The 16156-nt window shown below is 41.5% G+C and overlaps 1 protein-coding gene across 1 annotated transcript in view; it reads left to right on the plus strand.

Annotated features, from left to right (window-relative positions):
• Window positions 1-13484, plus strand: part of LOC115936867 (uncharacterized) — a 39081-nt gene extending 25597 nt beyond the window's left edge. The window contains exon 3 of the mRNA XM_031017778.2: window positions 6541-13484. Coding sequence (XP_030873638.1) covers window positions 6541-6920 — 380 coding nt within the window. The 3' untranslated portion in view covers window positions 6921-13484. The remainder of the gene's footprint in view (window positions 1-6540) is intronic.
• The last annotated feature ends 2672 nt before the right edge of the window (window positions 13485-16156 follow it).

The following is a 16156-nucleotide window of genomic DNA, read 5'->3' on the forward strand; positions in this document are numbered from 1 at the left end:
GGGGAGAACCCATGGGGGGAAACAAGGGCCAGCAGCTGTAGAGGGAGCCCATGCCAGTACCCCAAATCATAAAAATATGAATAGATAACTAGGGATTCCCAGGCATCTGGGGATCACCAGATGTCAAGACTAAAAAGGAACAAGAAGAACAAACGACCAGAGGAAGCAGAAATAACTCCGGGAGCAGAGGAGAACTTGAAAGAAATACAAATTTGTGTCAGTAGGAGATATTTGAGATGTTATCCCATGCATCAAACAAAAAACCCAAACAATCATAGCCTAAGACTGCCAGAGAAATGGAAGAAAAACTAAACATGGGCGAGTACTGTGTTGCTTACTGTTTTCCTCCTGTTTTCTTTGTAAATCATAATGGCTGAGTGCAATAAAATATGCACAAAAACTGTGAAATAGGAAAAGATGTGACCCTGCCAAAGCAGAGCTGTGGGTTGGCAGGTGGTGCAGCCATGGGATACCTCAAATTGCTCATTAAATTGCAAGTGTAGGAAATTCCCGATTCGGTGTGGGAAAGGCATTTTAGGGGGGGCATAGATAATGTGTGAAAATCGACTTGTAGAAAACTTGAATATGTGAAAGTTAAGGACCATCTGTGTCCACATTCCACTTGGCTTTCCCCAGAGCTTAGTGATATAAATCCTTCAGCTGAAATTCAAGGTCACCATAACGATAACTAATATCTATATATCACTTTACCACCTAGTTTACAAAAACACTTTTACTAATTATCCTGCTCAATCCTTATCCCGGGAGGCAGTGGATATCCTTATTCTACCCTTGAGGGAACAGGGGCAACCAGCAATTTTTATCTTCCTTCCAGGAAATATAGAGACTTGTCAGAAATGCAATTTTGCAAATTGTTTCCCAAAGGGTGTTCTGCATGCAGATTGTTGATCCCATAAGACAGTGGTTCTCAGACTCTAGTGAGCATCAGAATTGCCTGGATAGCTTGTAAAAAAATACAGATTGCCCCTTCCCTCCCCACCCCCCACCCCCACCCCCCTCCCAGTTTCTGATTCAGTAGGTCCGGAGTGGAGCCTGACAATTTGCGTTTCCAACAGCATTCCCAAATGACACTGCTGTTGGTCGAGGGCACGCACTTTGAGAACCACTACCATAAAATATTCTCTGAAGAAGGGATTCCATGATCAAATTCAGAGATATTTACTATGTAATAGAATACAAAATAGCTTCAGCTCTGAAAGGGAAAATGTAGGAAAAAAAGAGTAGTTGTACTAAACTAATAAGATTGTGAATAATTTTTATCTAAAAGTTCTTTTTAAATGTCATGAATATCTTCTAAACTAAAATGGAGGGGGAGGATATAATGTACTGAAAAATAAAATGAAAGATCATCTACAAATCTTAATGAAAAATTCTTAATGGTTTAGGAGAAAGTTTATGATGAACGATGTGATCTTAACCATAGACCTTAAAATAGATTGATCTTTTTCTGTGTGTGTGTGTGTGTGTGTGCGTGTGTGTGAGAGAGAGAGAGAGAGAGAGAGAGGAAGATGGTGGTTATCTTTGGATTTTGAGCATATGCATAATTTTTAGTTTTTCTTTGGACTTTCAACAGTATGTGCATATTATTTGCACAGTCAGGAAAATAAATATGTAATTTTTTTTAAAAGGCGCTTACACTCTATAGGCATCTCAATTTTAAAACGATCCCTATGGTTTTTTTTTTAAGACCACCTTCAAGCACTCTCTCTGATAAAATTACACATTTCTTATAACATAATTCATACAAAAGGCAATTTGGGGCTATTTACTAGTGCAAAAAATCAATGGGGATCAAATTACCACATTTCATTGCATAGAGGCTGTAAGGAAGGCACGTTTAAACTAGACTGTTCTTTTCTCTTCTTTTTTCTTGTTTCCCATAATAATCTAATTTCTCCTTACCTATTAGTCTTCTGTATTTTACTCAACTGTGTTTGAAAACTGCCCCAAAGTTACTGGCCAATTTTTGATATTCATACATAACAATAAATGTCTTGTTAATTTCAGGAAAAGAGGGGTAAACCCATGCCTATTGTGATAGACTGATAGGAACAACCATGTGCTAAAAGACTGTTCCTGCAGGACAAGTTCATACTATACAAGTTCCATTGCAGGGAAAATATTCCCCCCGAGGGAAAGAATGAACCAAGAGTTCAAAATTAGCTGAATTTAAAAACATTTCCCAGATAGACTCAATACAATTTTTTTTTTTTTTTTTGCAATAGGTAGCTTAAATCAGATTGGGGCTGCTTAAAATGACTACCAATGGTTCTTATTTCTGTAATATGTTCATGAAAATACCCCTTCAAAAATTCAGTTAATGCATATGTTGCATACTGTTAGGTGCCCAATTTTGTCAGAGCTACAAAAAGTTCCCTACCATGAAAGAGCATCTCTCTAAATTGGTAGAGGTAAAATCCATACATAAGAAACAAAGAGACAGATGAAGGACACTATAAATGAACAACTCAGTGAAGTTTGCCCACGAAACAAGGGCAGGAGCCATATCCCAATCATCTCCAAAGCTCTCTGGACACTACTGTAACAGAGAAGTGATAGTTCAGGGTGTTTGGCAGTGTAGTAATTCCTAAAGGTTTTAAAAATCTCCTAAATTAAAGTGGAATTTTGTTTAGACAAGTCTTCAGTAAGGAGGCATTTCTTTTTTCCTTCTTTCTCCTACTGCTTTCAGCCCTCAGTACATTTCCTATTCCACCATAAGCTAGTGAGGGAAACAGACATGAGGGAGCATTTCCTCTAGGGAAGTCTGGTAGCTAGGATGCTCTTGGCCACCAGAGAAAACCCACTCAAGTGGACAGAATAAAAAGGAAATCACCTATCTCACAAGATAGGAAACAGAGTGAGGATGGGTTCCAGGTGTATCGGGGTTAGCGGTTTCTGCCAATGGACCAGGTTCCTTTATCTGGCGCCCACCGTCTCCCTCCTCAGGTGGGTAGCAATATGGCTGCTGTAGTCCCAGGAGGCGCTGTCCCAGATACAGACAAAGTAGAGAGCAGGGGCAGGCAAACTGTGACCCGTGGGCCAAATCCAGACCATCACCTGATTCTGTAAGTAAGGTTTTATGGGGACACATCTCTAGGAGTTCCTTTACATATTGTCTGGCTGCTTCCACTCTATAACAGAAGAATTGAGTAGCTGAGACCAAGAATTTGAAAAGTTCTCAGAAAGCCAGGCCAGGCCAGACCACTGCTGCGCATCACTCACATAGCCAGTCCTGCCTCTAAGGAGTCATCCATCCATCCACCCGCCCATTGACCCGTACTTTCACAAACATTGCTGGGATACTGCATCTCTGCATGGGTACTTTCAGCTGAGGTGCACACATGCTCACACACACACACACGCACATCCACACAGAGCACTATTTTAAGAGAAAGAGATCCCAGACACTTGATTCTCAGAACTGCTTGACCCTTAACATTACTAAACCCGTTTCTTTTTTTTTTTTTTTTAAGATTTTATTTATTTATTTGACAGAGAGAGACACAGTGAGAGAGGGAACACAAGCAGGGAGAGTGGGAGAGGAAGAAGCAGGCTTCCCGCTGAGCAGGGAGCCCGATGAGGGGCTTGATCCCAGGACTCTGGGATCATGACCTGAGCCAAAGGCAGATGCTTGATGACTGAGCCACCCAGGCGCCCCTAAACCCCTGTTTCTTCTTGCTCCCAGTCCTTGGACTAATCATTCTCTAACCTGTCCTCCTCCTTCAGGCTCAGGTATCTTCTTCATGGGGCTCCCTTACATACTGAGCCTGATACTTTAATAAACTAAGACTGCGAGGGTGCCAGGCCTGGCAAAGAGAGGAAGGGAACTTCGAATAGCATCATGGAGGGTCTCCTGTGAGCCACGCATGACTCCAGGCACACTACACGCTTCCCAGCTTCACATCTGAAGTCAGGGGCAGGCAGGCAGGCAGGTGTGCAGCTGGGGACGGGTATGTGGAAGGACCCTTTCATTAAGAGTTCCTAGGGAAAGATTGTTTCTCCAATTTGTTTAACAATTAACTGGGATCTTCTCATGTCAGGCTCCTGCTAAACTAGATATTCTTTCTAGTCCTTCCCTTTCCTAGTCTCTCTGAGGCCTCGAAAATTAAAATTGGAGTGAAACCAGAGATGGCTCTGAAAAAATATTCCATCCTAGGTGACTTATTCTTAAAAGGGCCTTGTGCAAACTGTTAACAATACTGAACCCAGACGGAATGATATCAATTCTCTGGGAAATGAACTGTGAAGAGAACCATCATTTTTTTTGAGCATCTACTATGTGATTTGTATATTAATCCCATCTCATATTCACAGTAAGCCTGTGATACATTGAAATTACTTAAAAATAGTATTCACTGCAAAATGCAGAAAAGCTAACTACAGTGACTTAAAAAATTAAGTAGTGCAGTAGGTGATGCTGGCATCGATTCAGCTTCTCAGTGATGACATCTAGTGATGACAACTAGTTCCTTTTTCTGCATCATTAACCTTAGCAAGTTGACATTCAGTCTTATGCTTGTCGTCTCTTAATTGCAAGATGGCTGCCTCAGCTCCAGATATCACTTCCACATTCAAGGTAGAATTAAGAGGGAAGTACAGGGCCGGCCACATTAGTCTCCATTTTATCAGGAAAGCAGAAACTTTCCTAGAAACCTGCTCATGAGACTTCTACATAGGTATCATTGGCCAAAACTGGATCGCATGGATACCTTTAGTTGCAGAGGAGCTGGAGAAAATCAGAATAGAACTGTCAGGTGCCCTTAGACTACAGATGGGCAAACAACAACCAAATCTGGACCACGGCCTGTTTTTGTAAATAAAGTGTGGTCTCAACACAGCCACACGCATTCATTTATGTACCGTCTCTGGCTGTTTTCATGCAACAGCGGCAGAGTTGTGGCAGAGTCAAGGGTCTGCCAAGTCTAATTATTTACTATCTGCCCTTCTGCAGAAACGTTTACCAATTTCTGCCATAAGCCACTCATGAGCCATCACCTAGGTTAGGCACTTCTCTTCTGAAAACAAAACTGGGGGAGCCTCAAGAACAACAAGAAGAGGACACTGTCATTGGGTAGGCCACTAACATTATCTTCCAGACACAGCCACTGTTACTTGTTTTAGATGAGGAGATTGAAGACCAGAAAGGGAAGTAAACTGCCCAAGGGCTCAAGTTGAATGAGCACGGTCCAAGTTCAACTAAGGGCTCTCTGAATTCATGGTTTTCTGATCATATCCTATTTTTGTGAGTTTTCCCATCTGTGAAGGAGCTGTGAGATACTCACCTGTTATTCAATTCAGTTCTTAAATGAGTTGTACAAAAGGGCAGAGGGCCAATGGATCTATCTTAATAGGTTCGCAAGATAATTACGCATTTATTTTTAAATTGTATTTTTTTCAAAGATTTTATTTATTTGACAGAGAGCAATCACAAGCAGGGGGAGTGGCAGGCAGAGGAGAGGGAGAAGCAGCCGCCCACCCTCCCTCCACTGAGCCAGGAGCCTGATGCGGGACTCGATCCCAGGACCCTGGGATCATGACCTGAGCCGAAGGCAGATGCTTAACCGACCGAGCCACCCAGGCGCCCCTTAAATTGTATTTTAATACTCATTTCCCATCTGATTCTCTTTCAACTATGCGTATACACAAGCTGATAGACCCTGATCTACTTTAGATAGGTTTTTCTCATCTTTTCTCCCCAGCACTTGACATAGTGCCTATCATGTAATGAGGGCTCAATACATTTGTTTGTCGTACCCCCTACTCCATAATGTCTCACACCAAGTAAATATATGCTATTCATGGTTGCATATATTATGTCCCCGGTGAGGCTGTTAATTACATCAGTGGATACCCACTGTGCAGTCAACGTAGACAGAATGACAGAATGACATCCCTGCCCTCACCCTTGGCCCCTTGGAACTGAAAGTGATTGCAGTTGTCATATTTAAGGGCAGCAGGAGTCACCTTTGGCCTGGCCGGCCAATGTCATCTGTTTGTGGCCACAGCATCCATGTCAAGCTCGGGCTTCAAACTTGGGCTGCCTCTGTCCCTTCATTTCCTCTGCCTGGAAACAAGAGCATGAGGAGTACAAGAGCCAAGAACAGCACACTCTGGGACAAAGGAAAAGGGCAAAGCTTTGAGATGACGAAAAGGAGGGCTTTCACAAATCCATGTTTCTTCTTTTTTCCTCTCCTTTTCTCCACAACTCAATCTAAGGGGAACCGGGAGACACCACGTCCCTTCTTCCCATCTTCCATTCCAGAAATCTTAGGCTTCCTCAAATGCTCTCCACCTCTCTTGCTTGCAGGAATTAGCCATTTCTTTAGCCTGGAAGACCCTTCTTCTCCCCCACCCCCTTCACCCTCATCAAGCTAACTCCACTTCTGAGGACTGACTTTGGAGTCGCCTTTCTCCAGAAAGCCTTCCTCCATTAGTTGACAATGCCCCCTGATATCACAGCCATAGCCTTCTGTGCGCTGGACCTAATTGTCTGCCTCTTTGTCTCTCGTATGAGTCTAGAAGCAAAACCGATGAGGGGCCACATCCGGCTTATCCTCCACGCTCAGTTAATAACCAGCAAAGCAAAGAATGAAGAACAGGACGAAGAATTCATCGAGCTCCTCGGCCTTCCCCTGGACTCCTACCCACCTGTGATTCCCTCTTCCTGGAGGTTTCTATTTGCTCCTCAGACTGAGGAAACTGTTAAGCTGAACAAGTATCTTTGTTTGGAGATTGTATCTGCGTCCTTCACCACAGGGTGTCATTTTCCTCCATCTCTCCAGCCAGGCATTCCTCAACTGCCAGAGCTGCGCACCTCAGCTCTTGAAGTGGTGGAGCCTGGCGTCCTGGACAGAGAGCAAAAGCTCCAATGTAATCTCGCCTTCTTTCAGGGCCGCTGACCAGAGGGAACAACAACAACAAAAAAGCACTGATTGGGCTCTCCTGATGCAGACCAGCCAGTGGCTCTGTAGTTTCCTTCTGTGTTTAAAATTCCTTATCTGGCCTTGCTAGCAAATCAGCAAGCCTGCAGGTCAATGCGGGATTATCTCCAGAGCTGGTGCTTCAAAGAGATCGGTGCACACCATTCCCCTGGGTCAGATAGCTGTGTCGGCAAGAGGCGAGAGGCCCCGCGTAATTGGGAGCACTCAGCTCCACACATAACACAACCCATTAGCTGTTTTTTAAAAGCAAGGTTTCTTTTTATTTCTTCCCATTATAAAGTGAATCAGTGCTCATTATTAGAAAATCTGGCAAAAAAACAAAAAATGGAAAGAAAAAAATTCCTTAACGATTTAGCATATTTGATAGGTCTTGCTTTAAGTCTTTTACTAGGTTACTTCTTCAATAGTTGTGATTATATACGTTTTGCAATAAGTATAAATTTGTATTCTGGCTTTTTTTAATTTAAAAATAGAATAGGAATATTTCCCTGATTTTTTACATTCTTGGATAAATAAAATTTCCATGGTAGCATAATATGTATCATTGATTAATTTGTTTCACTGTTTCCTCATTGTTAGGTATTTACATGGGTTCCAGTACTTTTCATCTGAATTGTCATGAATGCCATTGAGCATAAGGTCTTTTCTATATGTTTAATTCTTTCCTTAAGCTGGATTCCCAGGAGAGATCAAATGATAGGAATATTTAAGTTCTTGGCTTATATCACAGGACGATTTGATAGAAAGTTTCTACCAGCTTATGCTTGTGTCAGCATGTTAGAGAACGCCAGTATATTTCACCCTAACCAAAACTAGATAGTCTCCTTTGATATTGTATAGTTTTCTTACTTGATAGGAAAAAAAAAATCATCGGAGGTGTAACTTGCATTTCTTCCATTATTTATGAGGTTAAGTATTTTTTCTCAAGTAAGTGTTTCTTCTTGGACATCATCATCTATTTATATCCTTTTCCCCCATCTTCATTTGGTCCTTGAATAGTTTTCTTGTTAATTTTCATGTGCATTAACTCTTATCTTACATATATACTATAAATACCATCTTTTCATTTGTTGTTTTCCATTTCATTTTGGTTTGTTTAGGATTCAGAATAACATTTCTTGTACTTCAATGTATTCCTTTTTAACTTCACGTTATCTTTTGTGACTTTGACACTTAAATAGCCTTCCTCCCAGATATTGGATAACCATTCTTTTCTTTGTTTGCTTTGATTATGTTTGTTTGTTTGGCTCAGGAGGGTAGTGATTAAGACCGAAAAATCTAGAGTGAGACTTCCTGAACTCAAATACCAGCTCTACCACCCACCAGCTCTACAATGTGGGTCAAGTTACTTAAACTCACAGCACCTCAATTTTCTCATGTGCAAAATGGGGACACTAATGTACATGCAACTCACACAGTTGCTATGATGATTAAATTTGGTAATATACTGGGGCGCCTGGGTGGCTCAGTCAGTTAAGCGTCTGACTCCTGATTTCAGCTCAGGTCTTGATCTCGGGGTCGTGAGTTCAAGCTCCATGTTGGGCTCCACGCTGGGCATGGAAACCTACTTAGCAAAAACAAAATAAAATTAAAAATTAGGTAATATATGTAAAGCACTTAGAACTGTTCTTAGAGGCTTATAGTAAGTGCTATGGAAGTGCTGTCTATTAATATTTAATTATTGTAGATTTATATTGTTTTAGAATCTGTTAGAGCTACAGTCTCTTTTCCTGTTTTAAAAAATCACTTCTTTTTCAGAAGTTTCTTGGATAGTTGTACCTACTTGCTTTTCAGGATGAAATTTCAGTCATGTTCTGAAGAAGATTTCCAATGAGAATTGTAGGGGCCTGCTTCATCTACTTTTATGTGGCCTCTACAAATCTGTATAGCATGGTCAGAGGCAGGGGTGTTGTGGTTTAGAGTAGGAATTAAAGCATCAGATACACCTGGGTTTGTGTGCATCTCAGTTCTGTCCCTTTCTAGCAGACAGGTTACTTCCCTGAGATTTAGTTTCCTTATCTCTAAAACAAAACAGAAGTAGTAATAATAGAAATTGCCATAACCCAAATGTCCGCCTACTGATATATGGATAAACAAAATATGATACATCTATACAATGGAATATTCCTTGGTTATACAAAGGAATCAAGTATGATATAGGCTACGACACAGGTGAACCTTGAAAACATGCTCAGTGAAATAAGTTCACATATTGTGTGATTCCATTTATATGAAACATACGAAATAGGCACATCTGTAGAGATAGAAGGTAGATTCATAGTTGCTTAGAGCTTGAGTAGATGGGGAAACTGGAAAGTAATAATGAAGGAGCCTCGTGAAGTCTCAAATAGTTTGAACTGATTGATGTAGGAAGATTGTGTGTCTGCAGCCTTATTGCAAAGGAGACAGACTACTACATTGGAAAATTTGCAACTGAAATATGGGAATTTCCCCTAACATAGAAAGGCTATGCAGAAGACACTGGTCAATCATGATCATAATCTCTACCTACTGTAAGAACAAAGAAACCCCCAGAAAACCCAGAATCTAAGGTGTGGGCAGAGGAAGAGGATCCAAAGAAGAATACCAAGGAGGAAAGATGATAGAGATGGGAAGAAAATTTAAAAAGAAAAATAAGGAGGGCGCCTGGGTGGCTCAGTCAGTTAAGTGTCTGCCTTCAGCTCAGGTCATGATCCCAGGGTCCTGGGATCGAGTTCCTCATCGGGCTACCTGGTCAGTGGGAAGTCTGCTTCTTCCTCTCCCTCTGCCTCTTCTCCCAGTGGTACTCTCTCTCTCTCAAAAAAATAATTAAAATTTTTATTGAAAAAAAGACAGAAAAGTAATGGAAGAAAATTGATCAAAGATTTTCAAGAAGGAGAGAGCAGTGATCAAGAGGATTAGTATTATACAGAAGGCAAATCAAATAAAGGCTGAGAATTATCCACTGGCTTTAGCCATTAAGAGGTCATTCATAGCCTTGGTAAGAGAAGTTTAATTGGTATGGTGAGGAGGAACCCTAACATCAGTGGGCTGAAAAGGAAGTGGAAGATGATGTGGTAAAGATATATACTCTCTCAAGATTTGGGGATCTCGTCTCAACATGTGCATGTTGTAATAAACATCACATTTAATCCTTGTAAAGTCTTATGAGGTAAGGACTGTTATTACCCTATATTATACATGTAAACAGGCTTTAAAACCCAACGTCATGTGAGAGGCAGATCTGGGTCTCACACCCCAACCTGTTTGACATCAGAGTCAGAAAGAACTCAGGCACTCGCTCACACTGCCAACATTTATAATAGCTGTGTGTTTTAGGGCAATCCCCATAATCACAGATTCTCAGAATAGGAAGAGATGTGAACTCTCTTTCTCTTCTTGGTCCTACTTCGTAGACCCTTAAAGTCAGAATATATCTGTACCCCATCCTCCCATCATACAATGTTTATTCCTCTGTTGTATTTTTTTTTAATAATTTCTCCTTTTTCTGCTAATAGAACTCTGATTTTTTTCCTTTGAGGATTCATCCATTCTCTCAACCTTGGTCCACTTGCTTTGGCAGGTGCTGACTCCAGCCTTGTCCCCAGGGCTGGGCAATTCACACAGTCTTCAACAATTAGAACATGGCATCCCTGTGGCCACTGTGAAAAGTTTAGGGAGAAGCTTGCAAACAAATCCAAGCCACTGCAATTCACATCTGAAACTTACATCACCCTGTTTTGGAAGAGAAGTCCTATTTTCTGTTAGACTTCTATCTGGGTGAAGACAGACCTGGAGCTGTGGGAAGCCATCTTTCCTTCACATAAACTCTGCAAGTGAAGCATACACTTGGGAGAACAGATCCAAAAGGTGGAGAGAGTTGGGGTCCCAATGAGTACTTAGGTCAAGCCTTATTTAAGCCCAACACTTCTTGCCTTTTCATTACATGAACTAATTATTTTTGTTTGTTTGTTTAAGTCCATTTGAATGGGATTTTTCTCTCACTTGATGCTAAGAAAGAGCTAACGCATAACTTATCACTGCCTGCCTTGTAGTTTCTCCTCCAATAGAATGTTAGCCATAGAGTGCTTTAATCCTGCCCGTATTTCTCTTTGTACTCCACCCCACCAATGCCTAGGATGACATCTTGTATGCAGCAGGTATTCAGTAAATGCCTGAGGGGTTTAGTAGAATTGAGTGTGGACTGATTCTGCAACATTCCCCAAAGTTGCTTCAGAAAGACTTCCTTTCTATTAAGCTTGCTGATGGTCACCTTTGTCTACTAACCACAAAAGTAATCTGCAGAAGACATTCCAAATATTTGATCTTTCTTTTTGTTTGAATTCATGTTGAACTGGAATTTAGTGTAAACATATACCTGGAATGCTCACTACACACTCCAGCAAAATAGCTTGGAAGACGAAGAGTGCATTGCTCTATCGGTGGCTTAATAAAACGATTTGTTTACTTTCTGTCCTTTGTAAAAAAAAAAATAATAATAACTGGTTTTTCTCTGGGGCTTGATTCCTTTCACACAAAGAGACTGACATCCTCTCAAATAAAAAAGGGCTAGAGAAGTAGGACACTTTATGTTTATTATTGTGAACGTTTTGCAGCAATTCTCTACCAAAATGGCCATGACCTTTGCAGTTATACACAGTTTAGGATTCGTAATATAGATTTTTGTAATAAAGGACCATTCCTGGCCAAGAGAGAAAGGATAGAAGCCTTTTTTAAGAAAGGAGCAAGTCTGGAAATCAGAGGTCAAAATGAGATGAAATTAGGTAGTGTGGTCAATTCAGGGCAATGTGAATGTGGGTTCTCTGAGGCGTGGTGGAGGGGGGGCACTGCCGAGCATCATGGGCCAGGAGCCCAAGAGGAAACAGTCAAGGCAGCACTGAGGTAACAAGGGACTGGAGGCTGCTGCCACCTCCATCCCCATTCCTGATTGTGACTTGTTTGGCCTCAAATCACAGCTGCCTTTGATGTATATATTTATTGAAGTACCCACTAGCAACTCTACAGCTTTGGAAACTACTTATCTCCATTAAAAAGGCATCTGCCATCTCTCCACCCATTCATTCATCTGTCCATCCATTTATCCAATGGTTCATTCAACTAGGATTTGTTGAGTTCCTCCTATTGCCAGGCCATATGCCCAGTGCTCGTTCTGTGGTAAGCTTGCTTCTGCTGTAAAAGATCAAAAACCTTCCTCACAAAAACCTTATCTAAGCATGAACACGCTCACTTACCCTGCTCACTATGTAAAAGAGAACAGAAAGGAATGCTTTTTCTTATATTGGGGTTGGATGGGCATTAGACTTTTCATTGGGGTCCATAATGGCCGTGTTGAATACCCATGACTTATCATGGTACACGAGGCTCTCCAATCTGATCCTGACCCTGTGACCTATTTCCTCTCTTATCACTTCCTACTCTATCAAAACAACCATTCCAAATTTCTGAGCATTCCCAGAACATATCATGCTTTTGTAAGCCTCTGTCTTTTTGTAAATGTGGGTCACTTCACTTGGAAAACCCCTACCCATCCTTTATGAATCAACTCATTTGTCACTTCTGTGACACCTTCGGTCACCTCCGTGAAGGATCAACTTCTCCATTCTGGTCGTCAGTACTGGTTGTTGTTGGAACTTAAGGTCTATAGTAAGTCCAAGAAATTGGAAACCTGTAAAATAAACCACCCACGTGATACTGAAACCCTAACGTCAATAAATAAGAGCAGAAATGAAGAATCACCTAGAGATAGGAAAGTTCCCAAATTGGACTGTAACTTGATTGACAGAAAAAAGTTACAACTCTGAGAGAGATCGTTCAGTTGCAAACCACAGAGCAAGAGTCTAAGCACCAAAGGTGATTGTTTCCCATCTCAATATTGCCCCAGGGGGTGAAATGCCCTTGCTGGAGATAAACTTTGAATTATTTCCAGGTCTAATGTCAAGGCTCTTCCTACAGTGGCAATAGATACAGGAGATTCCTAATTTCCAGTTCCACCAGCAGCCTCATTCTTACCGTGAGAAATATGTAACAGAATTTCTTAGGCTCACAAAGCAATCATTATGATTATAATTAGGCTTGCTGTGCAGCTTAATAACAAGGAGCAAAAGCATCCCTCAATATAACACTGATATTTTAATCTATTTGACAGTTTCGTTGCTCATTGAAGATTATTAAATTATCATTCTGGTGTCTGTTTTTAGTCTCGTGTGCTATTTATTTATCATGAGTCACCAGCAGGCCCCTGTCATCCCTGAGCACTGAACTCAGCAAGCATATGAACTAGCAAAGCAGAGGAAGAAATCTTGGAAATTGGTGATCATTGGAACACAGGCCAGCAGTTCTCAACCTTTATTCCCCAACACACGTGGTGAATGTTGTTCACGTGAACAGTTCCCGTGGGCAGTCCCAGGCTGACATGAATTCCAAGGTGCTGGTTCTAGCTCCATTTCTTTCTTTTCTACTTAAGAAAGCCTATTAGAATACAAGTGAGTACAAGGTTGCCATAGAGATGACCTTGAATCTGCTCTCATTTTGAAAAAGAAAATTACTCTTATTGTTTTTGTCTAGCAGCCTGACTCTGGTCTGTCCAGTTTTGAGGGTGAAGTCTGTAAAGGATTTTAGCAAGTAAGTGACATGATGATATTTGTATTTTAGAAACAAAATGGCAGCTAAAATTTAGAATGTTACTGCACTATTTGGGCAAGAGGTAACGATGGCCTGAATCAAAGTTGTGGCAGTGAGGATGGAGAAGAAAGAGTAGAGGGGCACCTGGGTGGCTCAGTTGGTTAAGCGACTGCCTTTGGCTCAGGTCATGATCCTGGAGTCCCGGGATCAAGTCCCACATCGGGCTCCCTGCTGAGCAGGGAGTCTGCTTCTCCCTCTGACCCTCCCCCCTCTCATGCTCTCTCTCTATTTCATTCTCTCTCAAATAAATAAATAAAATCTTTAAAAAAAAAAGGGTAGAGTTGAGAGCTGTGTAGGAGTAGAATGATAGGATGGTTGGATACTGGGGTGGGGTGGGGTGAGAGAAGAGGAGAAGTCACAGACAAAATCAGCTTGCTTGAATGACTGGGGAATCATAATACTGCTAACAGGAGAAGAACTACAGGAAAAGGAGTTGGTTTGGGTGGCAGAGGACACATTCTACTTTATATACACTAGGTTGAGGTTCCCAAGGGAAATCCAGGCATCAGATAAAATGTCAAAAATTCACATAGATAGAAGTGTGAATATAAATGTAAGTAAGGGTATTTAGGTTATTGATCACAGTTGAAGTCAAGGGACTAGTGTGTGAGGTGAAAAGGAAACAGGTAAAGGATTAAATCTACAAATGGTAACGTATAAGGGTGGATCAGCACAGGAAGAAGCCAGCTAAGAAGGTTGGGAGATGTTGAGGTGCATCAGAACAATCAGGAGAATGGATTGCCATGGAAACCAAGAGGGGAGAAAATTCCAAAAAGAAGAGAGCGTCTGGTAATGTCAAATCCTCCAGAGAAAGCAGAGGCAACAGTGAGAAGTATTCATTGGCTTGGCAGTGAGAAGACCATTGAAGATCTTTAACACAACATCCAGGGTGTGTGGAGCATGGGCAGCGGATTGCGGTGGGTTCATGTGTGAACGCGAAGAAAGGAGAAAAAGGAAGCAGAGAGGAATTTGGTGATAAAGGAAATACTAATAGTGACATTTATTCAGCACTTATTAATTTATTCAGCACAGTGCCTGACATATAATTTCTCATTTCATTTTATGAACTGTGTGTAATTATAATCCCCTTTTATACACCAGAAACATACTTTAGATGTTGAGTTGCTGAAGATCACCCAGCTAATAGGTTGCAAAACCAGGATTCAAACCTAGCACTGACTGACCCAAAGCCTAAGATCTTGACTACCACACTGGGGCCAGAAGAGAATGTGAAGCTAGGGGACACTTTTATCTGGTTATAAAATTATAAGTGGAATGTTTCTTCTGAAATGATAGATTTAGGTTTTTAATCGGAAAAGTCATGCACATAAAATCATAAGGAACTGATTTCCTTGAATTGTTACTCTGATCTCATGTCTGGAATCAGCTGATAATGAACTACTCCAGTTCTTTCAACATCAAACCTTTGCACTCAGCCAGCTACCTGGCCAATCATTAATATGTGATGAGCACGCACCACACAGAGCAGTGAATTCACCTGAAATGCCAATGAGACACCAACCTCAACTTCTTGGATGCTTGAGAAAAAGCAACAGGTGAAACACAAAGAGGGGGAGAGTTCCAGATTCACCTCGGTGTCTCTGACCTCTACTGGAGGCGGTCCAGAAAGGTATTTTGATTACAGTGTCCCTGTGGGGATTCAGGTCCATTCTCGAGTTGGCCTGGGAGTCTGTTTCACACTGGGACTCTGGTTTCACTCCAGATTCAATCTAGAAAGACCTGAATTCTCAATTTTATTGAGAAAATAGACTTCCGGAGGTCCCTTGGTCTCATGCATTGCCCATTATGTGCCACCTATGTGGCAGATGCTCTGAGTGTCTAAAGCTAGCTGATGATGATGAAAAGGAAGATATTTTACCATCTGAAAATCCAAATCTAATCACATCTCCTTAATTTCTTCAGTTAACTGTTCTACCTCCTATGTCTTCATTAGCAGAAAGTCCAATATCACTCTCCCTTGAATTATTCAAGAATTCAAAACATTTTCTCAATCCAAAAGGTCATTACCCACTTCCAACAGCCAGGTTGAAAGAAAACTGGGGAGCTGATCAATCCAAAGGCTTCTTAGTTCTCTTTCTGCCATACTGGGTCCTTGTTGCTCCTTCATAGTCCACTGCTGAGGCAGTACTATTGCTGGTCCAGATCCTGCCCTGGCTGCATGAGGCACCAAGGTTTGCCCTCAAGGTCCAGCTCACTTAGTACACATTCAGCATGTTCTGTCCCTGTATCTCAATGGCATCGTCACTCAGAAACCTCTGTTGGGCCCAGCCCTCCAAAGAGAGTACTTTCTTATGGCAAATCCCTCTCCGGGGCCCTTCATCTTCTTTCCTGCCAACAGATCTCAGTGAGCACCACCCAATCCATCTGTGGTCCAATAGCCTTGAACTTAAAGAAAAAAGGTCAAAGACCCTTTCCTCTCTTCTTCCTAGGGCTGCCTCCTTGTGCAATTCCAGGGACACCATTTATATTGTATTCAGAAGGAAGAGTATCCC

The sequence above is a fragment of the Leptonychotes weddellii genome, chromosome 11, assembly GCF_054177405.1.
Source record: "Leptonychotes weddellii isolate Sample4059 chromosome 11, ASM5417740v2, whole genome shotgun sequence".
NCBI lineage: Eukaryota > Metazoa > Chordata > Mammalia > Carnivora > Phocidae > Leptonychotes > Leptonychotes weddellii.